This window comes from Pochonia chlamydosporia, chromosome 7 (genome assembly GCF_001653235.2).
Source record: "Pochonia chlamydosporia 170 chromosome 7, whole genome shotgun sequence".
Lineage (NCBI taxonomy): Eukaryota > Fungi > Ascomycota > Sordariomycetes > Hypocreales > Clavicipitaceae > Pochonia > Pochonia chlamydosporia.
In genome coordinates, this window is record NC_035796.1 from 2,913,068 (window position 1) to 2,935,719 (window position 22,652).

Here is a 22,652-nt window from a genome sequence, read left to right on the forward strand (position 1 = left end):
ATACTCATGTCAGGTCCAGTCCGCAAAGGGCGTGCCTTGATACCTGTGATTTGGTGAGGGGCAAGCAACGAATCAATTCGACTGCTGCAGTGAGCAAGCAAGAAGCGGATAGATATCTGGAATCTGCAGTACTGTACAGCATGCAGTCAACGGTTCTGTCACTCTGCTCTCTCTGCTTAATGGGTTGCTTTGCCTTACGGCATCGTTTCTGATGTCTGTCGCAATGACTGTCCGACTGACTGTCTGGTCGGGGCAGTTCTGGGTGCGTTGCTTTGCGGCGTCTGGTGGGTTCGGTTTTTGGCATTGAGCACATGGAGCGGGCTCCACGGTGAGGTTCCGCACTTCAGTGATCCATTCTTGTGCCGGGCCGGTGTTTGTGCAGTGTGTGCAGTTGCGGGCAGTTGATGAGCAACCGCCCTGAGAAGAGATGCAACCAGTGGAAATGAGATTGAAAGGAATGCACAGGGAGACGAGTGCGCTTTATATAAACATGCCTTGTTTTTCTCCCCCTTTTGCCCTTTTCTTTTAAATTTCCTTGCACCAGATTCGATCCGCCACGAGAAGTCTCGAACGACGGCAACTGCAAGAACAAAGGTACAGTTACATCTAAGCCGAGTCGACGGCCCTGCGGAGTCCGTCAAGGAGCGGCAGGCGTCGGAGCACCTCGATGGCGCCTGCCCAACCCTGCGGCTTTGCACGAGTCACCTGGTCAATTCTGTTTCCCGATTGAGCCATGGCCCCCTTGGATGGTTTACGGGTGGGTCTGCCGAGGACGCGGGGCGGTTGGGCGGCTCTGAGTTTTAACAAGGGCGAAAAAGTCAAAGTGCGAAAAAGACATGGCGAGAAAGGTCTGGTCTGTCTGGTCTGGTCTCTTCAGGTTTGCCTCCATTACCTCATGCATGCCGTTTCTGCTTTTACGCAATCGACATGGATGGCCTGCAGCCAATTGCTGCATTGCAGCAGTTCCTCGACGCTTACTGGCCCTTCTGGACAGATGTGTCTTGCCTCAGCGGCATTGGTCCCAACAATGCGGAACTGAACTTTAGAAGGGTGCGAGAAAGCAGGTACTGGCCAGTGCCCACGGATCGGAGCATTGAATGTCTGGCAGACCTGGTCCAAACTTTTTTTTTGGGGAGTTATTTATGATTTTTTCTTTCTCGTTTTTGACTCCAGCCGATTTTTGAGGTCGAGCTTGATGTATTTGATGTGATTGTCAGCTAGTCCATGGGTTGCGTCCGGTGGCCACGCAGCTAAATCTCCGTTGTGTATGGAGAAGCGCATGGAGAAAAAAAAAAAAACAGAACCAGACCAAAAAAACTCTTCCAAAATCCCGGGCCACGAGACGGCGCCACCGTCAGTATCTTCTTGTCTATTGTTCCCACGTCTTTGCCGACTCCGCTATGGAGTAGTCAAGTCTGGTCACTTGGCTGCCATGCACTCACCCCCGGTCTGGTCAAATACTGTGAAAGTCTGGTCTGGTCTGCCGATGCGGTTCCAGGGACTAGCGAGATTCACTTTGTCCCGATAAACCCCAGGCTTGACTCATTTTCCCTTTTAAACAACACCCCCCATCACATCGTCTCTTCCCACTCTTGACCATTCTGCATCTTTCCAATTGCATTCCATCATCCTTCTGGGGAACATTAAACTCGATTGACCTTACATACCTTGTAAGCCCCCAAGTGCTGTCATTGGTCTTGCGTAGTCCGAAAGCGGTAATTGTACTGAGACATTCACTTAGAGAATCCGTATCCCGAGAGACCACCACCAAAACTCAAAAATCTCAGTCAACACCTCATTTTGCCACGCAACGCCCTTCTCTTTTTGTTGCTCTCAAAACGCCAGACATAGTCAAGTCTTCTCTCCAAACACAATCGCAATGGCCCCCTCCGCTGTTTCCCAACAGGATGTCAACCTGACTGCCGCCGCCATCCAGCGCAAGGAGGCTTCCATCTCCAATGGTGACAACGCTCAAAAGGCTCCCCTTGATGCCTCAAAGCTCACCTACACTCTGACCAAGGCGCCTCGTCCAGTCCCCGATGAGGCCGTTGCCAATTCTGGTGACGAGACAATTGCCACTGACCACATGGTCACTGCTACCTGGAAGGCTTCAACCGGCTGGGGCACTCCCGAACTGAAGCCATACGGTCCATTGAGCCTCATGCCTACTGCCTCCTGCTTGCACTACGCCACCGAGTGCTTCGAGGGTCTCAAGGTCTTCCGTGGTTACGATGGAAAGCTGCGTGTCTTCCGCCCCGACCGCAACTGCGCCCGTATGGTCATGTCCGCTGGACGCATCTCCCTGCCCGTCTTCGAGCCCGCCGAGCTCGAGAAGCTCATGATCGCTCTTTTGTCTGTTGACGGCACCAAATGGCTGCCCAAGGAACGCCCCGGCAACTACCTCTATATTCGCCCTACTCTCATCGGTACCCAGTCCCAGCTCGGTGTCCAGGCCCCCAAGGAGGCTATGCTCTACATCATTGTCACCTTCTTGCCTCGCCTGGACTCTCCTCCCGGCGGCATGCGTCTTCACACCTCCCCCGAGGACATGGTTCGTGCCTGGGTTGGTGGATTCGGCTACGCCAAGGTTGGCGCAAACTATGGCCCTTCTTTGATGGCCACCCAGGATGCTCGCCGTCGTGGATTCCACCAGATTCTCTGGCTGTATGGCCAGCAGGGCGAGTGCACCGAGGCCGGCGCCAGCAACTTCTTCGTCCTCTGGAAGCGCAAGGATGGCAAGAAGGAGCTCATCACTGCCCCATTGGACGATAAGCTGATCCTGGACGGTGTTACTCGCCGCAGCTGTTTGGATATTGCCCGCGAGAGACTGGCGGGTGAGATTGAGGTTACCGAGCGCAAGTACACTATTGATGAGCTTTTCGAGGCTGATGCCGAGGGACGCATCCTCGAATCTTTTGCTGCTGGCACTGCTGTAAGTTTTCCCCCTCCCCATTTTGCAGGTCTGGCGATGATGACGGATGGTGCGAAACTTGTACAAAAAACATGGCAGCTAACCAAGTTGGTTTCTTTATAGTACTTTGTCTGTGCCGTCTCTCAAATCCACCACCGCGGCAAGGATATCAACATCCCTATGGGCCCCGAGGGCAAAGCTGGCGAAATCACTACCAAGCTCAAGACCTGGGTCGGCGATATTATGTACGGCCGTGAGCAACACGAGTGGGGTGTTGTTATCCCTGAGAAGGAACAGTAATTTTGGGCACCGAATTTTCCGCATTGCGTCACAAAAGGGAAACGGAAAGGATGTTCCCGTGCTTTGAAATAAAGAAGAGTGAAGCGATTCACGGATTTCTTTCTTCTTTTTTTTAGTTTTCGTTGTTGGGAAACGATGACATGTTTCTTTTGCTATTTACGGATCGCTTTTAGATCGTTGGCGACTTTTTTTTCTGTCTTGGTTCCCCACGACTTGGAGTTTGGCGAAACACTGATGATCCGGTTGGTTGTTGTTGCATTAGCATGATGTTATAGATGTGCAATGATACAGATGAGATTTAATCACATTACGCATTGTCCTTGTGGCTGCGATTTTTAATTATCATTACTGGAACTGGTGTGATGTTTATGGTGCATTGAGGGTCCTGCTTGTTCTGGACGCAAGTGAACAAGACACTGGAGCTAGTCTGCCATCATGGCCTGCATCATCTTATGAGATTCTTTCCACATCAAATCGCGATATTCCTACACTAATTAGTATTGGTTAGACGACTCGACGTCGGACCACTCACCTTGTCCATTTGCTCAATATCAGCAGTCTTGTCTCTTACAATCCCGTCAATCTCGCCGGTTAGTGCCTCCATGTTCTCTTTCACATTTGAATCATCACTGCCGGCGGGCACCTCCAGAATTTCTGCTTCTTGTTCAGTGCAAGCAATCCATTCCTTGTTGAGGAATTGTAGTTCTTTTTCCGCGGTGGATATCTTATCCTGTAGTAACGACAAGTGCTTCTGAATTGTTCCCTTGGGAAATCGCTTGGAGTGGCATAGGGTTGCAGATAGAGGATAGGTAATGTTCCCATAGAGGGCAGCAGTGACACTTAATGTCGATACGGATTCGGCGTGGAACGCATTGATTTGGTCGGAAATGACGTCGTGGACGTTCTTGAGTTTAGACATCGCCAACTTGTATGTTTCTTCGCCCGAACGAGCAAACGTTTCTGAACAGCTTATTTAGCGTGGAGATGTGCCATCTGAGGTTTGCAACCTACCATCTAGTTTGTCCATAATGGCTCGTCCGGCATCTGAAGTGCAAGGTATTCCGGAACCAGTGGTGGCAGAGAATGCACTCCGTAGCTGGCGGTAGATATCATTGTGGTTGGGATACGACTCAGCAGAAGACGGGCCGTGGAAAGCTGGGAATGGGTCTTCGCTGCAAAGTCTAGCGCGGAGAGTGGAAATTGCCTTGTCGGCGGCGGTAGAGGAGCTTCCGTCGCGAGGAGAATCGGCGTGTACTGGTGACATGGCGATCGAAGCTGATGGATGATGATTTGGCGTGTTGGAGATTATGCTCTGGAGAATGTGAGGGTGAAGTGAAGGTGTCTGGTCTGATAGAAGTCGGCCGTACAGGAGAGCAAGTGCATGCTGTCTGGTGTCTGGCTCTGCTCCGGAGAGAGACAGCTGGCAAGCAGTTGTCGTCGCAATTTGCAGTTGGCACAGAGCCCAGACGACATCGGGAACGATTGACGACTTGACACTCGTGCGTCCAACTACAGGTCTGGTACCATCAATGGATATTTTATTCCTTCTTATAACCACACTCATGCTCTTAAATCTGCCGTACTTTCCAAGCCCAACTTGTCCTCGGCCACCGACACAATGACTTGCCATTCGACCATGGCACCCTCACCAACATCGTTGCACGCAAGATTCTTGGACACGGGCGTCAATACTTCCACCCAGCCATCATCACCGCCCCAATCCTGTTCCAACGTCTTGACATGTTTCGCAGTAAGCGGGTTCCTCCACATGGCAGTGTTCATGGCCGGCGCCACGACAATCTTCTTTTTGAGGCCGTCGATGGACCCGTCATGATCCCAGGCCCTCACAACGCTGAGCAACAAATTATCGCATATCCCTGCTACCATCTTGGCCATGGTATTCGCGCTGAGGGGTACAATCATGAGAAGGTCCGCCCATCTGCGTAGCTCAATGTGCAAGATTGGAGCGCCCCGTGTCCATGGCCTCGTCCATTCGGCGGCGTCTGTGTATATGCCATCAACGTTGGGTAGACGTCGTACTTCAGCGAGCGTGGGCTGTTCGTGGGACTGGCCGCTGAGAAAATGCTCAGCCGAGCCGGTGAGAATGAGGCGGATGGAGAGATTGCTATGGTAGGCCAGGCCGTTGATGATGTTGGCAATTTTGATGGTGGCCACAGAGCCGGAGACGGCTAGGAGGAGATGCTTTTTGCCGTCTTTGCGTGCAAGGGAGACGTTGCCGGCGGCAGAGTTGTCTGCTTGGCTGTCGGGACCATTCCTTGATGCTTGTAACATGATGCTGATGATGTCGATGGACTCTGAGCTAGTTGCAGTGAGTGCTTACACCAGTGACCAGAGGATTTGATGAGATGGGACCTTCGGAGGGAGCCGAACCCGTTTAGTTTCTGTCCTGTGGGTGATATGGGTTATGTTGATGCTGTTTTGAGCAATTTGACGTTGACTCTACAACCTAGATGCACTGCAGCAGTATTCTCATATCTTCAAGTGAGCAATGAAAGCAGATTTGGCGTGTTCCTCACGCCCGAAGCCTAAGGTAAGTCTAAGTTGAGTGGGCTCAAGCCGTTTCAAGGTGCCATTTGGCTGAGGAGCTTGTCAGTGGGGTGCTGTTGGCCGTTAGTTGGATTACATGAGAAGTGATTGGTCAGCTTTTTGCCTCTCACATTATTACATCACACCAGCCCGGCTCCGGCTTTTGTCGACTGGTTTGGCAGTTGAGTGGCAGCATTGATGATTTCGCCATTTTTCTGCTACACAATCGACCTTGACAGCTTCAACAACGCCACTCCTTCACAGCCCATTGCAAATCAATCAGTCGGCATTAGAGAGCCATGTTTTCCCGAAGCGTTGCATCCGTACGTACCAAATTCCAGAGCCTACTGCCCTGTTTTCTCACCACTTTTTAACATGAGCACGCATCTAGAATATCTTGCGGCAGGCCTCTCGCCCAGCTGTCCGAGCGCCCGTCTCCTTCCGAGCTCCCATCTCGCCGCTAACGCCCTTCCAAATCCGTCTCCTGTCCGACACAACTCGCTCTGCCATCGACAAGGCCGTCGCTTCGGCCCCTGTTGTGCTGTTCATGAAGGGAACTCCCGAGATGCCCCAGTGCGGCTTCTCCGCCACTGTCATCAAGATCCTCGGCATGCAGGGCGTCAACCCGGAAAAGTTTGCCGCCTTTAACGTCCTCGAGGACTCGGAGCTTCGCGAGGGTATCAAGGAGTATTCTGACTGGCCGACTATCCCCCAGCTGTACGTGGACAAGGAGTTTGTCGGCGGCTGTGATATCCTGAGGACGATGCATACAAATGGCGAGTTGGCCAAGTTTTTCGAGGATAAGGAGGTCCTGGTCTTGGAGGGCGATGCCTAGATCTTCATGATGGGGACGTCAAGAAAAAAGAAAATGTACCCTGTGTGACGATTTAGATGGCTTGGGGACCGTGTACGATATATATACATTGACTGTGATACCAGGTCGAATATAGGCAGGCTCAATATATTATAACTATCAATCTAGTTTTTGCCAACCTTCAAGTTGTGTTGGCTTGGATATTTTGTGAAAAAGGGCAAGTTTACAGAGGATATGCGGCACCATCAGCTCGCATATCACTTCCTGCGGACCAAATGCCCGTCCCCTCCACGGGATCAACTACATAACGAATAACCTGGCCGCGACCAAACAATCCTCTTCCGGTACCAGAAACCACACTTACTTGGTGACCTAGCTTTTTCAACCCCTCGATGGTCTCCTCTGGCATGCCCTCTTCCACATTTACAGTCCAGTCGATTCCCTCGCCACTCTCGGGCAGACCGCCACCGATGCAGATTCTGGGAGCATCAAGAGCCTGTTGGGGGTTCAATTGGCCCACGAGCTGACCTAGAAGGACCTGAACATGGCCCTGAGGCTGCATGAACCCTCCCATAACGCCGAACGAGGAGTGCAGCGACCCGTCTCGTAGGTTGGTTACCATTCCGGGAATGATGGTATGGTATGGCCTCTTTCTGGGCTCAATCTTGTTTGGATGGTCTGCATCCAGTGAGAAGTTGGCTCCTCGGTTCTGTAGTGTGAATCCACAGCCCTTGGGGATGATGCTGGTTCCGAAACCCGCGTAGTTGGAATTGATGAAGGAAGCAGCGTTGCCTTGAGAGTCAGTGACGGTGAAATATACAGTGTCACTGCTGGACAAGGCGGGCGAAACGAATGGGGGATCGCCGTGATCATGCACCTGGACTGCCTTTGTGGGATCAAAGAGTTTAGCTCGCTGGGCAAGATACTCTTGCGAGATCAACCCTTGAACAGGTACCTTGGTGACGTTTGGATCCGTGACGAACCAGCTGCCATCCGCAAAGCCCAGTCTCAGCGCTTCTATAATGGCGTGCAGGTAAGGGGCTGAGTTGAAGTCTTCTGGCCTAAACGTAGGGATCTTGCCCTGTTTCTCCAATTCTTGAATTATGCCGAGGGCCATCAAGGCGACAATCCCTTGGCCATTGGGAGGATGTTCCCAGAGCTCCACGCCATCCTCGGAGCCAGCACCTTGACCTTGGAACTTGAGAGAAATGGGCTCGACTGGTTCACTGCCCACTTCTAGATGATGCTTCAAGTCCTCAAGTTCCAACAAGCCACCTAGGCTTTGCACAACTTTGACTAGTTCTTGGGCAATTCTACCTTCGTAGAAACCTTTCTTTCCTTCCTCGGCGAGAGTGCGGAACGTCTTGGCCAAAGTTGGATTCTTCATGATCTCGCCGGCGCGAGGAGCTCGAACGCCACCTTCTGCGTTGGGGTCATTTTTGAGCATTTCAGCAAAGTTGGGCGATGCCTCTTTGATGCGAGCCTCGGAAACAGACCACTGTATTTGGTGGTATTAGTCAGTATATGAGAGCGGTACAAATGCACGAGTCTGGGGATGCTTCATAGATGTTAGACGCATAACTTACAGAATGGGCGGCTACTTCAGACACTGGGAACCCCTTCTCGCCAAGTTCGATGGCCGAGGCCAGGATACGCTTCATATCGACTTTGCCGCTGCCAAACCTCTCAACGGCATCGATCCATCCAGCTGCGGCACCGGGAACAGTGACTGCATGGGCACTAGTCTTGGGGATTTCGGCACCTCGCTTGCTGTCAGGGAGGTTGAGACCTTTGCGGACGGCATCGAGCGTCGACTTGGCGCCTGCACGGCCAGAGCCGTTCATTGCCTTGACCTGCTTGGAGGACGCATCCCAGAAGAGGATGAACATGTCGCCACCAATGCCTGTTGAGCATGGCTCTGTCATGTTGAGACCAGCGGCTGCGTTCCGTAGTTAGTGATTGCTGTGTGAGATGTGCCATTCATATGATGGAGGGTCTTCTCATACCAACTGCCACTGCGGCATCCTTCAGGTTGGGTTAGCATATATTTTGGGTAAAGTTTGGAGATGAATGTATAGAATCGAGGAAGGAAGCATTCTGGAACATACAACCGCATTACCGCCTGCTCGAAGCACATCAAGACCACATTTCGCCGCGAGTGGTTGCGTACAGGCGACGATGCCCTCGGTGCTGTGGACGACGCTTCTTCGGGAGGGGAACTTGAAGAGGTCCGGGTTTTGGTAGACGGATGAAGTGGTGAGTGGCATGATTGTTGACTTTTACTATTCCTATGCCACTATTTCTTCTATGAAAGTGACTAAAAAATGAAGAAACAGAAACGGGAATGTGATGCAAAAGGAATGAAATGCGGAATTGGCCTCGGTTACAGATGGAGTGAGGTCTGGTGCAAACAGATTGAGTCGCCCTCTGGTGATTAATGTCCTTTGCCCCCACGTCGAGCGATCACTTCAATGCTCCATGTTCCCAGCCAGTCGTCAAATGTTTACTTTCCGTTTACTTGGTCCTCTGGTAACTAACGGCGTCTCCCGATTGTGGGGGAATTCGGGGAATTTGGGCACCAGAAAAGACTGAGTGATTGGGTCAATCAATCAATTGAGGGGCAACGAGGGGCAACAGTGACGCCGATAATGGACGAAGCAGAGAGACAGAGGCATTTGGTCAAAGTAAATGGATGACATTGTACTGCAATTTGCCTTCTGTAGACTTGGGCCGACCAGACCAGACGGCATTCCTCCCGCGTTCATGTTTGTCATTGTCGCCCAAAAAGGAAGTTGGCCTCTTCAACTTGGAGACTTTGCCACGCAAATGGCGAATTATATCCGAGCAAAGACGTTATTTTGCCCCATCCCTTGGCTTTATTCCAATTGCCCCAGGGGAGGATGCGGTAATTGTCCGATAAACGTGGTGCACATGGATTGTGTTTTCCCGTTGCTGTTCTGCTCGGGGCGCTTTCGGCGCCGGTTGTGAGGCAGTGTATATTATATGCACAACGTAGGTCACAAACAGCACCCGGCTTTCTTTTCAAATGCTGTCATAAGTTCTTTGTACGGACATTATGGTCATTTTCAAATAATCCTCGAGCATTACGCAGAGACAATTTGTCTGGAAACACCGTCTAACAAACCCATCCTACAGCTTGGCTTGCGCACTTCTCTCCAACTCCTTCAATATATCATCCACACACGCAACCGCATCAAGTGCCATGCCATATCCAGCTTGGAATCCAGTGCCACCAGCACCATAGTTGTGAACAAGAACTCGCTTGGACCCCCCGACAGATATACTATCTCTTTCAACTCGTGCTCCACCTTCGCGGGATGGTCTGGCGCCTGCAAAGACTGCCAGAATCTCACAAGGACCGTCTCGCAGCTCTTGTGGGCGAAGTTCCTTTGTACGACTCACTATCGAGTCCGTTTCGTGGCCATACGTCGAGGGGTCACTACCAAGAAAGATACGATTAACACACTCGGACTGTTTTACGTGAAAGTCGGATACGAACCTGTTGCCCTTTTGCATGAATCCACCCAGGATCACATTTCCATTTGACTGCGGTCTCGGAATAATGTAGGTTTCATAATCTCGGCCATGGCGCATCACATTCTTGCGCATCATTGGTGCTCGTGCTAGAACAACTTGGCCGCGGGTAGGGAAGCACTTGCTATCCTCTACTCCTGGCAGAGTCTTGGCCGCATTGCCAGTGCAGTTAAAGACGAGTCGGGTCCGTGGACTGGCATAAGCCGCTTGGATGCTGGGCAGCTTTTGTCGAACGAAACGTACTCCGTAGTGGTCTTTGAGCAAAGAATAGAGATATATGAGATGTTTAGGGGCGTTGACGGTTACAGAAGTACACGTCATGCCGAATTCGACGCCCTGGGGTAGGTCTTGCTTCGGGGTGACTTTGAACTGAACAGTGTTAGCTTTCTCTGACCAGTTTTCTTGGCACAGGGCGGATAAAAGGCGTACATCCTCGAGATACTGCGAAATAGACTTGATCTTGTCATGAGGAGTGTTGGCATCCCAGTACTCCACGGATTGCGTTTTTGATACGAATGACTCGGCTTCATTGTGCGTGGCCAAGTTCATTAGATGGGCGTAACCCAATTGATCCCATCGAAGAGCTTTTTGGTCGCTCCCAGATATACATGAAAGGTTGCATCCAGCCCTAGACATTCACAAGTTAGTCCAGGCTCATTATGAGTGTCCTTACTCCCCCGATTAGAGACACATACCATGGAGAAGTGTATGAAGGCGAAGTATCACCTGGGAGATGTTCGGCGACTATTGTAATCTGCCTGCCCAATCCACGCTTGGAAAGGACAAGGGCGACGTCAAGGCCAATAATACCCGCGCTGGGGCCTAATGTCAATATCTTATGGAGCACCGTGTATCATGAAGAACAGACTTGAGCTCACCCCACAATCACGATTGTATCTGCCGAAGAGGAAGCCATTGCCGCAGGGCTTTCTGGGAGCCGATAAATGATGGCCTTACCGAGAGCGAACCGTGTAAGTGCAGTCAGCAACTGAAAGATGGTTGTATTCTTGGTCCTTTGGTCAACAAAAGTCCCTAATAAACGGCGGCGTAGAGACTCAATAGCAAGGCATTTCGATCACATCAAATAATGACGCCCTCCAAACATTATGCCGAAGGAGCCCGTGGCGCAAACGCTATCCCATCCCCATCCCCCGTCCCGACACCGGATCTTGACGGTGGACCAACTCCGCTCTCCATTTCCCCACAGCCAGAACTGTGCAATGGCTGTTATGCCACTGACAGGTCTGGTCGTTGCTTGGTAGTTATGAGGTAATGGTTTGGACATGACTCTTTACCGAGTTCATTGTCATGGTGAAATCGGCGCTGTTGCCCACTCATGGATCTGACGTGTGTCTGAGACCGGGCTGCAACTTGCATTTTGTTGCATAACCGGCCCAGGAACTGACGTCACTGAATATGTCAGAAATAAGTCATGTGTATTAGTAAATAAACAATTCTACTAGTGAGGCATAAGGTGAAGTTTAGGAACTCACTTACCAGGCACAGGAAAGGAATTGCCACAAGACCTCAGACGAAGCCAATTCACGGACTAACGGCCATTCTTCCATCCTTGTCCCAATTGCCCAAAATCCGGTTAAAGTACAGGGATCGTAACTGTAACTCAAGAAGCTCGATGGCGCTGACAATCCAATCGGAAAAGGCGCCGAAGATACTCACCACAGTCAATAGAAGCAGAATAACAGCTAAATTGTCATCCATTGGTGATTCTGTGTTACAAAACTTCCCTAGAGCATGGGCCCCCTAGGCCCCCTTTACTTGTAGTGTCATAGCCACGAGCTTGTGACGACCGGTTCATTTCTGCAGAATGCAATCCAGTGTGTGCGTAGTCTTTTATAAAACTTGATAGTTACCTAGTCACCAAAGCACGTTACCAAAGCACTAAACACGCTCAATTGGCTTTATTGATTGCCTCCTCCAATCATTTGACACCTTTGAACCACCATGTCGACAACACCATCCAAGCAGTCGAATTAGGAAATGCCCGTACGTGAACCACTGATTACATATCTGGTACACAGCTTTTGCACTAGACTGCCCTAAGACTAGAAAGTCAGAACCGGATCAACTGTCGGACCTCGCTCACATTGCGCGAGATGAAGCTAAAACAGATTTAGTGTCTCCCGCACCCACAGCATCTACTCGATGTCTGATTTTGACCGTTCCGTCTTCCCCATGCCGACCACGAGAATTCTGGCAAACATGGCAAGGATGTGGCACCGTTGTCTCAACAAAGTCATAGTTAGTTGAGTACGGAACTATCCAAAAGCGCATCATCGACTCCGTTTCCAAGGTTCGTTCCTCACCAGAGGCGCCGTTAAAGTTTCGCTCTGTGGAGTGCCCAATTCCTGCGCGGATCAGTTTCCAGGGAATGGAAACGCAGATGCAGAAAGGGTTCGAATACTATCCAGGGGTAAAGGCTATTCTTCTTTGCCCTGCATATACGAAACCCTGAAACTTCGCACATTCTTTCCTGTCGGGGGTTTGGATGCCTCATAACCTTTCATTGCGCACCTTGCCCGACACTTGGCATCATAAGCGCCCCGTAAGTTCCGGAATAGCCGCTTCAAGACATAAACATATCAGATCTGTCCTTTAGTAGCAATCCACGCTGTTCCGGTGTTTATGCAGCAATATTGAAGCGACATGGTTGGAGTGCCGGGCAGATCCAAGGGTTGCCACACGTGTCGCCGACGGAAGAAAGGGGTGAGTCTATACATATCTTGTGTGTCATGAAACTCAATCTTGACCAGCAACTACTCCTATACTTAAATTCCATGGGCTGTCGGTATTGACGCCTCTACCTGCCCCAACAGTGCGATAAGAATGTCCCGTCCTGTCACCAATGCATCAGGTATGGCCTGGTGTGCGAAGGCTATGGCCGAGAACTGATATGGATCAACGCATCAAATGAAGAAAAGGAGAATCAACAGGCACTCACTTCTAGACCCGTGGAGAAGTCGAAACAAGCAAGAGTCCCTTGGCTATCCGCCTACACTAAAGCCGCAGGCACTGTCAACAGCAGTGTTGCTATATCTGATTCTTTAGCCCTGACGGCCCGAGAGCAAAAATATCTCGGAATATTTTGGAATGACTACTTCCCCAATGGTCGAGCTTTCTCCGATCAAGCCTGCATGTTGTCTACGGGAAGCTGGACTCGCGCAGTCAATAACCTGCGTGGATCTGAAACCGCTGCTTCACAAGGCAATGATGGCTCTAAGTGCTTCTGTTCTCGGCGCACAGAACAATGATTCACAACTCAAATTGAAAGGACTACAGACGTATTGTAGCGCCACGGTTGACATGCTCAATGCTGTGCAGCATCAAAAACACTCCCGAAGTGACGGGGTTTTAGCAGCCGTCAGGCTCTTGGAATTCTATGAGGTACTTGACGCTTTCCTCTCCGTTTATTTTCCCCTTAGTGTTTGGCACTGGTCTAACTTCAAGGCGTTTTAGGTATTGTTCGGGTTCGGGGCAAAACTGAACAGCGCGAATTCCAATCTCGCGAGCTGGTGGAGGCATAATGATGGCCAACTGGCCTTAATTCTACATCGTGGACCGTATTCTTTCCAGCATGGGCCGGCACATACGCTTTTTGTTGATGCGCGATACAACACCGTAAGTATATTCATATCGCGTCTTGACCTAGTTGAAATGCCTTGAGGTTGACCTTGATTTGGCTGCAGGCGTTATCACATCTCACGCGGAGGAAGCGATGCCCTCTGGACGACTCCGACTGGAAAACAATACCGTGGATATATTGCAAGAAGTCGATTAAAGACAGACTAGTTGACATTCTGGTGCATCTCCCAGGATTGATGCAGGACATGGACATTCTGCAGGAATTGACGTTAATAGCACCCGCTGGAGAGTGGAAAAAGAAGGTCCTTAAGTCCTGCTTGGGATTGAAGGAGGCATTGCGAAGGTGGGAAACTGAGATCGGCCAGGAACTCGAGAGATTTGACTATACTGTTTCAACAACACCATTGAAACCACCTTCCACTGACCGGGAGGTGTCACTATTGCATCTTAGTACCCTCTACTGGGCGATATCCCTGGCCGTGGACACTTCTCTTGGGACCTTGCTTGTACAAAATGCTCGATCCGGTGGTGTTGAAGGCGATTGCGAAGACGACTCAGAGACGGAGAGTACATCGTCGATGGCAACTTCTGGCAAGGGCGATTCAAGTTCTAGGCGTCAGCTCAAAGACCAGGACGATCGCAGGACGTTATTACGAACGTACGCGTACAAAATAGCCCACGCCATCCCACTCTTATTTGAGCCTGAATCCGGTGCTTTTGGCTGCAACGTCGCCTTGTTTCCGTTGCTATCGGCTTGGCGCTTTCTATCCATGACAGAGCCGGTTGACAAACCGAGCCCCGAGCATCAAATCATTTTGAAACTTTCTGAGAAACAATTTCAGGGGACCAGCGTTGGCAGATTTTCCGCCAGCTTGAAGCGTGACGTGTGGAACCATAAGCAATCTGGCCATGCAGCCAAGAAAGACTAAAAGACTACATATGTAATGATAACCAGCCGAGGAAATCCGGCGTAAATAAGCACACTTCCTAAGCGAGTCATCTCAACTCAGGTACCGCCAAAATGTCGAATCTATGTATACGAAACTGCCGAGCACAATAACACATGTGTGAGGCTGTCGAATAGAGAGTGGCTGTATATATGCTCTGTACTTTTTGTGTAGGCCGCCGAAGAGGCATGAATAGAAGATGCCGACTCGACGAAAGGAACCCGAACCCTAAGACCTTGGCTACCTTATGCGTGGGAAATTAATTTGCGCACGTAACATTCTTTGTAGATTTTTGCTTCAAATGATCTAGTCGTTTCCACCTTCATGCGGGGCGCGATGGCGAACAAAGTTATCTGATCGATAAGATTCGTCCAACCAGACCAGGCAGTGACGGCATCCGGCATTTACGAAGCGGGGATTCCAGGGTACCAATGTGAGCTATTTTGCTTGCCAAAATGCAACTTAAATTGAATGGAAGGGGATGAAGGCGAAAGACACGTCACTCACGGTTTGCGCGGACGAATTTTCCCGACGGTGCTGGCTATGGCTACTATATAAGGTCACCCTTGGCAAGTTCACATATTGAGCCTTTATGGACCGGGTTGGACACGGGTGTTTGTCACACAACTAATAAGAATTCTATCTCTTACAAACTTCTGAAATATTGAATGCAAAAATCGAGCAATTGACAATCTTCACCCCATCATGGCCAAGCAAGATACCACTACCTTGAACGGCCTCGCCGCCAAGGTTCAAGAACTCACCCAACAATTCACGCAGTACCTCCAAGAAAACAAGATCCCCGAGCCATCCTTTGCCGCTGATAGCCCTACCAGCTACAGTGGGCTTGATGGTCCAAGTTTTGTGCTCCGCCAGGCTCTCTTTGACACCCTCATGGACTTGGTGTACTTGACGCAAGGACCCAGTGAAAGCGTCTTCAACTACGTACACACTGTCGGCCCCGACTCTGGTACATTGAGTGTCCTAAATCATTTCGACTTTTGGTCTGCTGTGCCGTTGAATGGCTCTGCTTCCTATGAGGAGATATCTGCAAAGACTACACTGCCCGTTCAAGTGTGCCAGCGCCTTGTTGAACACGGTGCAACGCTGAGGCTATTCTCTGTCACCAGCGACGGGACCACTGGGGCGAGACGAGTTCATCATACTTCACGCTCTGCAGCCATTGCCCAGAATCAGGGCCTCAAGGCACTCGTTTCGACTATTCTCGACGACGCTGGGCCTGCAATGTCCGTGATGCCGGAAACGCTACGGCGATACACGGCGGGCAAACCCGCGTTGACACAGAACGTCGACGAGACTGCGTTTGCGGTGCTGAACAAGGACGGTGGGCCGTTTGGCAGCTTCCAGACATCGTGGGAGTTGTTGGAGAATGACGGTGAGGGGGAGCGAAAAGGCTGGCGTCAACGAAACTTTGCGGTTTTCATGCGATACGTGAATGACATCTTTCAGTTCGAGAAGATTATTGAAGAGGGATATGACTGGGCAGCAGCGGGAAACATTCGTGTCATTGATGTAAGTCTTACGATTATTGGACCTGTTCCCAAGCTCTGAAGTCGCTTACATGTTCCAGGTCGGAGGCTCTGGCGGGCACGATTCCATCGCGCTGGCCAAGAAATTTCCAAATCTCACTCTCACGGTGCAAGATCTCGGTGAAGCAGAACCCGTTTTCCAGGGAAATCTGCCGCAAGAGTTGAAGGACCGTGTGACTTTCAAGGCGCACGATTTCTTCAATCCTCAGACAACCCAGGCAGATGTATTCCTCATGAAGCTCATTCTCCACGACTGGCCGGATAAGGAGTCGGCGCAGATTCTGAGAAATTTGATCCCAGGAATGAAACCTGGCTCTAAGCTGCTATTTATTGACTATGTAGGGAAGAATGAAGAGAAAGATGCTGATAAGTTACCGAGAAGTCTGCAAGCCTTTGGTACGGCGACAGATATCCGTATGATGGCGTTGTTTAATCACAGGGAAAGGCTAGCATGGGAATGGAAGGAGGTATTTAAGTTGGCTGATGAGAGGTTTGAGATTACGAGGATGGAAGCCAATCCATTGACTTTTGTCGTGTTAATGGAAGTGACATGGAGAGGTTAAATGTATACATGAATGTTGTACGGCATCCTATCCTGTTGTGGGTTATATTGTTGTGTACGTATTTTGTCCAAGGTTTCTGAGCAAAGCCCGACAAGTTGATTAGTTGTTGGAAGAAAGTACATACTTCACAATAAAATACAAAATTCTTAGACCGTCACGCTCGCCTCAGCCTGTACTCACTGGACGCATATGTATTGCAAGCTATTGAGACAGAGGTTCGCATCATGCCTAAGCACTCTTCTTCAATTCCTTTCGCGCCGTTACGAGTTCTTCACTTCGATTAGCCCTTGCTATTTAGAAGTAAAGAAAGAATTAACGGTCACCTTCAGAGGTTATTTGGCAAAAAGTGGCGTTTTCGCATTGGAAGTATATGTTCTGGCTGGCCCGGATTTGGCATAGTTCTTCCACGTTGGAAACCGGCAACATCGGATCATCGAGATTTTGACCCCTCACAGCCCCCAAATCATATGTTTATTTCGATAACTTACCCTTTGTCCAATTCTGCTCATCAGTGACAGCTCGAAAATACCCAAGTCCCACGAGATGTGGTTTGCAAAATTACCCCAGGCTCATCACAGCCTTCGCCTCGGCGTCAAGAAGCTGATGCCGGCGGCCTACTTGCAGACTGCAACGGCTCCTGCTCAGCCATTTTCCATGAGTCGATCCATCGCATGGCCAAAGAAAAATTCGCCACAGACGGTTGCTTCTTCTCCAATCCATAAACCACAGCCCACAGAGTCGGAAGAGGATGTAACTGCTGATCGATCACCCGTTGATCCCCTTCACTCTCCAAAATCGGTAAACAGCAAGAGCAAACCGGCTGCCACGGGCAATTTCAAGGCATCTGGAGGTAACCGCAAACAGACGACCAAGTTCAACTAACTTGACTACTGGACTTTGTCCGAGCACGGTTACAGGAGTGCATTGTATCCGTAACCTCGTTGAATTGCTTCGGTTGTTGCAGGATTGGGTCTGATATCACTGCTGGAATAGTACATCGCGCACACCAAGTTGATTGAAGCGGATTACAGAATTCTTGAGCTACGGTTGTAAGGCCATGAGACTGCGTCGCAATTGAAGACAGCTGGAAAGTGGACTTATACATGGCGTCTCTTTACCAAACGTCGGATAATGGGACAATGATGGTAACATGATATGATATCGGACTGTATTGCGAAGTTGCATCTGGACAGCATTCAGGGAAGAGCCGAGACTGTTCTATCTCATGTACGTTAGTTACATGTAACTCTTAATACTTGGTGGGATCTGTGACTCACCGCCATGTTGACTATAATATACTCGTTTCAAACGTACGTGAATTATATTACAATGCCATGCAAATGTGATTTCTGTTTCCATACCAGTCAGGTATCCATGAGTTCAACGTATCCATGAGTTCAACGTACTCTGGTGGTGATGAATGTCCTGAGAATTGGATCGATGTTATATGCCTGCCGTGTTTATAAGATATATATGAGTTGTGTAAAGGCCTTGATGCAAGGACATACAGACGAGTCCCGTTTACAATGCTTTTGTCCGAATTTGGTCATGTTTACCAAAGCAAGGGGGATCCCAAATTCACTTCGTAAGAGAATCTGTAGTTAATGTAATATAATGATTACCGGGTTGCTATTGATGCCACAAAGAGTTCTTACTAAGAATTAGCAGATCGAACTATTCTGAGTAGTCGTATCGCCCTTTCGAAAGGCGCAACTCTTCCATTCCATTCTAGCAAATGCCGGAAAAGTTTCATCATATTCTTTTGTTTTGCTGCCATCACAATGAGTCTCAGTCTCATGCCGGGGTTCCTGGCCATACTAACGTGCACCATAAAAAGTGATCTTCCTAAATTTGTATCCCATACTTTAACTCCCAGTCCAATGTACAAAACACATAACCAACTGGGCGCTTTGATGGTTTAGTCTATTATCGACTTTCAGCCACCACCAAGCTTTACTTTCCTCCACCAAGTTATCCTGCTTTGGCACCTCAAGCGATTAGTTGGTAGCTGAGTTCTATGGTTGACCCCACAATAGTTTGGCTTCTCTTCTTCAAATATCCAAGAGCAACTTTTAGAGCAAAGCTGAAGACTTTTTGTGCCTGCCGCAACATCCTTGGATACCTCGCGTGTTCGTGTTGAGCTGACTAGGTCTAGGATCTCAAACCCGACATCAGCCAGTCGCAAACACACTATTGCAGTCCTCCCCTTCTTGGTGAGCCCTCAAGACAAGGCTCTGAAGCAACAGACCCTTCCATCCAGCGACGCTGTGCAGGGGTGCAAGGTGGCTTCGGCTCTCGGCCCCTGATGAAGTGGCTTACATGCCTGCAGTCCGCTGCCATGCATCATTAATTATTTCCGGCTGGCACGAAGCATCAAATACCACAATGTCGGGTTTACGCACGCTGGGGGACCTGGTGATTTGTATCAGGTAAGTCAGCCTAGAATCCAAAGCTGGCCAACAACAAGCGTTCTTGGAGAGGAAACTAACTAGCCCAAACCGGATTCATCTTACGGTTTACCTAACAGGCCATTTGAAAATTGCCTGTGGAGAATAGTAAGCGTAGGCGAAGTCCCCAGCGAACTTCTTCTCAGCAAGGATTAGTTGCTGGGGCTCCTCGCCACTACGCCGATGAGGATCAGGCATCACGTCGAATAGTGCTCTTGCACTGTGTAACATCTATCCAGTTCGGCGGAACCACCAAGTCCAAGTTCCTCCTGCATTAGTATCCAGCTAGATTTACAGCTTCCATTCAGGGCTGGTGTTAGAAGATCACTAGTGATGACTGCCCTCCGCCCCTGTCCCAACCGACCGCTCCAGCATTAGTAAACATGGGTTATGATGCAACGGGGAAAAGGAGAATGGCTGAATTGTAAACTCAGACCAGCATAAGGGATTCCTAGTACCAGATCAGGCCATGACCGCTAAAGGAAAGGGGGACTCCTTGTGCCTCGATTGGGTGAGAAGAAGCTTGGCCTTCCTCGATGTAACCATTTCGGTTGCAAATTCAAAGGAAAAAGGACCTATTTACAATGACGGCTTAGCTGCCAATTGGTGGCGGAGAAAATTTTCCGTTGTTAAACCATACTGTTGACCCTGTTGAATATCTTAAGTACGTAGAGCCGTAGCCGGCGGTTGCTATAGTTGTTGATGCTTTAAGTCATTGTCCTCAACCGCCGAGCTGCTCTTTGCTGCATTTTGGCATCATCTTGGTTTTCATTGCCAGCGTCATCAACTGAGGCCAAGCACCTCGGTTCCAAATGTGTTAGCCTTATCTTCCCCTTCTCTTTTATGCAGAATTCCCTGTTTCCTCTGGATTTTGTATCATTATTATGTGGTATATTGCGGGCATTCCCATCGTGGGGAGGAACTATGGCCTCGTGGTGTCTGGATTTCTCTTTACCAGTGTGGCCGTTTTAGCGGTATTGCTACGAGTATTTACTCGGGTGTTTCTTGTGAAAAATGTTGGAATAGATGACTATTTCATCGCAGCTTCCATGGTATGTCGCCATGTACGGGTGGAATGACTTTGGTAGCTGATACTTCTAGTTTGGCACGATTGCTTTTCTTACTGCCGTCGTTCATCGTGAGTTGGCCTGACCCCATCCGCCTAAACATCACATTGTTCTCCTAACCTTCCCGCAGAGATTAAATACGGTCTCGGCAACGCGGTCGACCCTTCCATAATTCAAGACTTCCTCAAGTCTCTCCTTGCCACCGTTGTCGCCTACAGCTTCACACATCTTGCTGTCAAGTTTTCCATCCTGTTCCAATGCAAGCGAATCTTTGTCGAAAAGAGTGCCCAAAGAATCTTCTTGGGCTTGCTTATTTGGATGACTGCGTACGGGTTGTTTTGCTTTTGGTCATCGATAATAACGTGCGTTCCTGTCGCCAAATATTGGGACGATTCCATTCCCGGCGGCTGTATCGATCGATCGAATTTGCATTACGCGCTCGCAGGCTTCAATATCGTCAATGATATTGCACTACTAGTTGCTCCTATACCATATTTGAAAAATTTACAAATCCCAAGAAAAGCCAAGATGGTGCTGATTGCTGTATTTGCTTGTGGTGGCTTGTAAGTATTTAATACCCTGTCAAAGCCGACGGTGCTGACCAGTTTACAGTGCATGCATTGTAGCAATTATTCGACTTCATTCGTTATATGTGAACAATTCAGCGCCAATAAACGAACAGCCCAGTAAGTTGCAACTTTTCTACCTGCAAATAGCCCCGTCGAAAATTGTTCTTTTCGTTTTGCCATTTCTCGTTGTTCTCAATTCTGCCTCCACGGCCTGCTAACGTCCTTTAGTCAAAGGAGTAGATATCGCCCTCTGGTCCGGTCTGGAAATTAACGTGGCTATTATATGCGCTTGTGTTCCCGCTCTCAAACCACTCTTTGTCAAATTCTTTCCTCGACTCATTTCTTCTCTTGGTGGTGACTCTGCAAAGCGTTCTCGAACTGGTCGATCAACTCAAGGTAGCCTTCCACTTCGAAGCTTCGACCATCGCAATCACTACGAACGAGAACGAAAGCAACCTGGAATTGAGATTCAAGTTCGTCAGTCGTTTGAGATGAAGACCATGGCGACTGATGGGGATAATGATAGTGAGAAAAATCTTGTTACGGCACATGAGGGTTGGAAGACTGAATGCTACGCGGACGGCGCAAACACCAGGGTGCCTAGCACTGACAGACATGAGGCTCCCACTGTGTAATTCAGAAAACAAATACCATATTACAGAACGTATCTCGCACCTACGGATCCTCTAAAACATGGTTCTGCATCTCCGTCTCAAAGATTTCCTCAATCATCTCGGAAACACCGACTCTTCTGCAAGGTCAACATACCCAGGCAATCAGGAACAGGTCGAGAGAAGACAGCCGAAGTAGACACTTAATATCCGAAGGCCCGCCGGAAGTGCAATAAAGTGACAAGGGCACATCAGGCCCCCAGCACGGGTTTGATCTGGTGGCGTGAAGGCTTTCATCGTTGCAAGCATTGTGTGGGGGCAAAGAGCAAGCCACCTTGACTTTATTCAACAGGGTTTGGGGTTGTCTGGCACCAATTTGGAGTGTTGGCCTAGACTGGTAGTTTTGCCTGCCGGGAGCAAGGTGTTTCTTTACACCATTTCCTTACACCAGGTTCTATTAGCAGGCCATCAGTGGCAACCTTGCTTGCTTGGCTGGTACTGCGACAGTTCTGAGTGCAATATGCATTGATGTACCTGCTGAGGTTGCCTATCATTCAAAACAAATTGGTCTGTTTGGGTAAGGTGGACTTTGCCCTGCTTCATTCATGGGAACTCTGCAACCAAAATCCAGTTCCGGCGACTCATCAATGTGGCGTGGTTGGGCCCTTGTTACCGATATCCGACCTTTTGTGACAGTTATTTCTCAGCTCGGATGTCGAGATCCACGAGACATGTCTTGCAGGGGATGCGTCTACAGTTACAAAGCCAACAGCCTCTACCGCTCGCTTCGGGGAACAGTTTGTCATAATCTTCGGCCAGCCAATACCAGCATTTACTTTCTTCCAATGGAGGTGAGCTATGTCGACAAGCATCGCCGAGCGGAAACCTGTACTAGTTTCCGCACTTGGATATATATCCGCAGGGTGCTCATTTTGCGAATTGGGAAGGGTTGTGAGAGTACTGTTGTTTACCGTCGAGACATAGTTCTCTCCTTTAGCGTCAGTTGCCCACATTACACCTTCAACTATACCTAGCGTAATTTAACGGCCTCTGCTAGCCAGTAGTAAACTGATGACCTCGAGCGGGCTCTCAAGTTGTGAACGTTGCAGCCTGCCCATAGTTTGAGGCCGGTTGCTGGTACCGCACCCGAAGACCAAGGGACACTCTCAGT

The 22,652-nt window shown here is 49.6% G+C and overlaps 9 protein-coding genes across 9 annotated transcripts; 6 read left to right on the forward strand and 3 right to left on the reverse strand.

Moving 5' to 3' along the window:
- Positions 1-1,879: 1,879 nt before the first annotated feature.
- Positions 1,880-3,211, forward strand: VFPPC_09280 (branched-chain amino acid aminotransferase; the record flags this gene model as incomplete). Its single annotated transcript, XM_018287843.1, has 2 exons — positions 1,880-2,932; positions 3,035-3,211. 2 exons carry the CDS (start codon positions 1,880-1,882, stop codon positions 3,209-3,211), a joined length of 1,230 nt encoding a protein of 409 aa, XP_018139141.1.
- A 490-nt stretch (positions 3,212-3,701) lies between these two features.
- VFPPC_09279 (phosphopantothenoylcysteine decarboxylase protein) lies at positions 3,702-5,503 on the reverse strand (the record flags this gene model as incomplete). Its single annotated transcript, XM_018287842.1, has 3 exons — positions 3,702-4,147; positions 4,190-4,778; positions 4,820-5,503. 3 exons carry the CDS (start codon positions 5,501-5,503, stop codon positions 3,702-3,704), a joined length of 1,719 nt encoding a protein of 572 aa, XP_018139140.1.
- Positions 5,504-6,057: 554 nt separating this feature from the next.
- VFPPC_16511 (monothiol glutaredoxin-5 precursor) lies at positions 6,058-6,593 on the forward strand (the record flags this gene model as incomplete). Its single annotated transcript, XM_018294264.1, has 2 exons — positions 6,058-6,081; positions 6,150-6,593. 2 exons carry the CDS (start codon positions 6,058-6,060, stop codon positions 6,591-6,593), a joined length of 468 nt encoding a protein of 155 aa, XP_018139139.1.
- Positions 6,594-6,795: 202 nt separating this feature from the next.
- VFPPC_09278 (gamma-glutamyltransferase) lies at positions 6,796-8,839 on the reverse strand (the record flags this gene model as incomplete). Its single annotated transcript, XM_018287841.1, has 4 exons — positions 6,796-8,070; positions 8,159-8,511; positions 8,579-8,597; positions 8,681-8,839. The coding sequence occupies 4 exons, from the start codon at positions 8,837-8,839 to the stop codon at positions 6,796-6,798; spliced, it is 1,806 nt and encodes a 601-aa protein (XP_018139138.1).
- Positions 8,840-9,722: 883 nt separating this feature from the next.
- On the reverse strand, positions 9,723-11,043 carry VFPPC_09277 (FAD dependent oxidoreductase; the record flags this gene model as incomplete). Its single annotated transcript, XM_018287840.1, has 4 exons — positions 9,723-10,496; positions 10,557-10,755; positions 10,823-10,942; positions 11,006-11,043. 4 exons carry the CDS (start codon positions 11,041-11,043, stop codon positions 9,723-9,725), a joined length of 1,131 nt encoding a protein of 376 aa, XP_018139137.1.
- A 2,312-nt stretch (positions 11,044-13,355) lies between these two features.
- On the forward strand, positions 13,356-14,656 carry VFPPC_09275 (fungal transcriptional regulatory protein; the record flags this gene model as incomplete). The annotated part of the gene is made up of 3 exons (XM_018287839.1): positions 13,356-13,529; positions 13,602-13,763; positions 13,832-14,656. The coding sequence occupies 3 exons, from the start codon at positions 13,356-13,358 to the stop codon at positions 14,654-14,656; spliced, it is 1,161 nt and encodes a 386-aa protein (XP_018139136.1).
- A 723-nt stretch (positions 14,657-15,379) lies between these two features.
- VFPPC_09274 (sterigmatocystin 8-O-methyltransferase) lies at positions 15,380-16,787 on the forward strand (the record flags this gene model as incomplete). Its single annotated transcript, XM_018287838.1, has 2 exons — positions 15,380-16,207; positions 16,266-16,787. 2 exons carry the CDS (start codon positions 15,380-15,382, stop codon positions 16,785-16,787), a joined length of 1,350 nt encoding a protein of 449 aa, XP_018139135.1.
- Positions 16,788-17,330: 543 nt separating this feature from the next.
- On the forward strand, positions 17,331-17,669 carry VFPPC_18149 (hypothetical protein; the record flags this gene model as incomplete). Its single annotated transcript, XM_022429804.1, has 1 exon — positions 17,331-17,669. The coding sequence occupies one exon, from the start codon at positions 17,331-17,333 to the stop codon at positions 17,667-17,669; it is 339 nt and encodes a 112-aa protein (XP_022285216.1).
- Positions 17,670-20,118: 2,449 nt separating this feature from the next.
- Positions 20,119-21,505, forward strand: VFPPC_09272 (hypothetical protein; the record flags this gene model as incomplete). The annotated part of the gene is made up of 5 exons (XM_018287836.1): positions 20,119-20,286; positions 20,336-20,372; positions 20,432-20,864; positions 20,914-20,987; positions 21,099-21,505. 5 exons carry the CDS (start codon positions 20,119-20,121, stop codon positions 21,503-21,505), a joined length of 1,119 nt encoding a protein of 372 aa, XP_018139133.1.
- Positions 21,506-22,652: the final 1,147 nt, after the last annotated feature.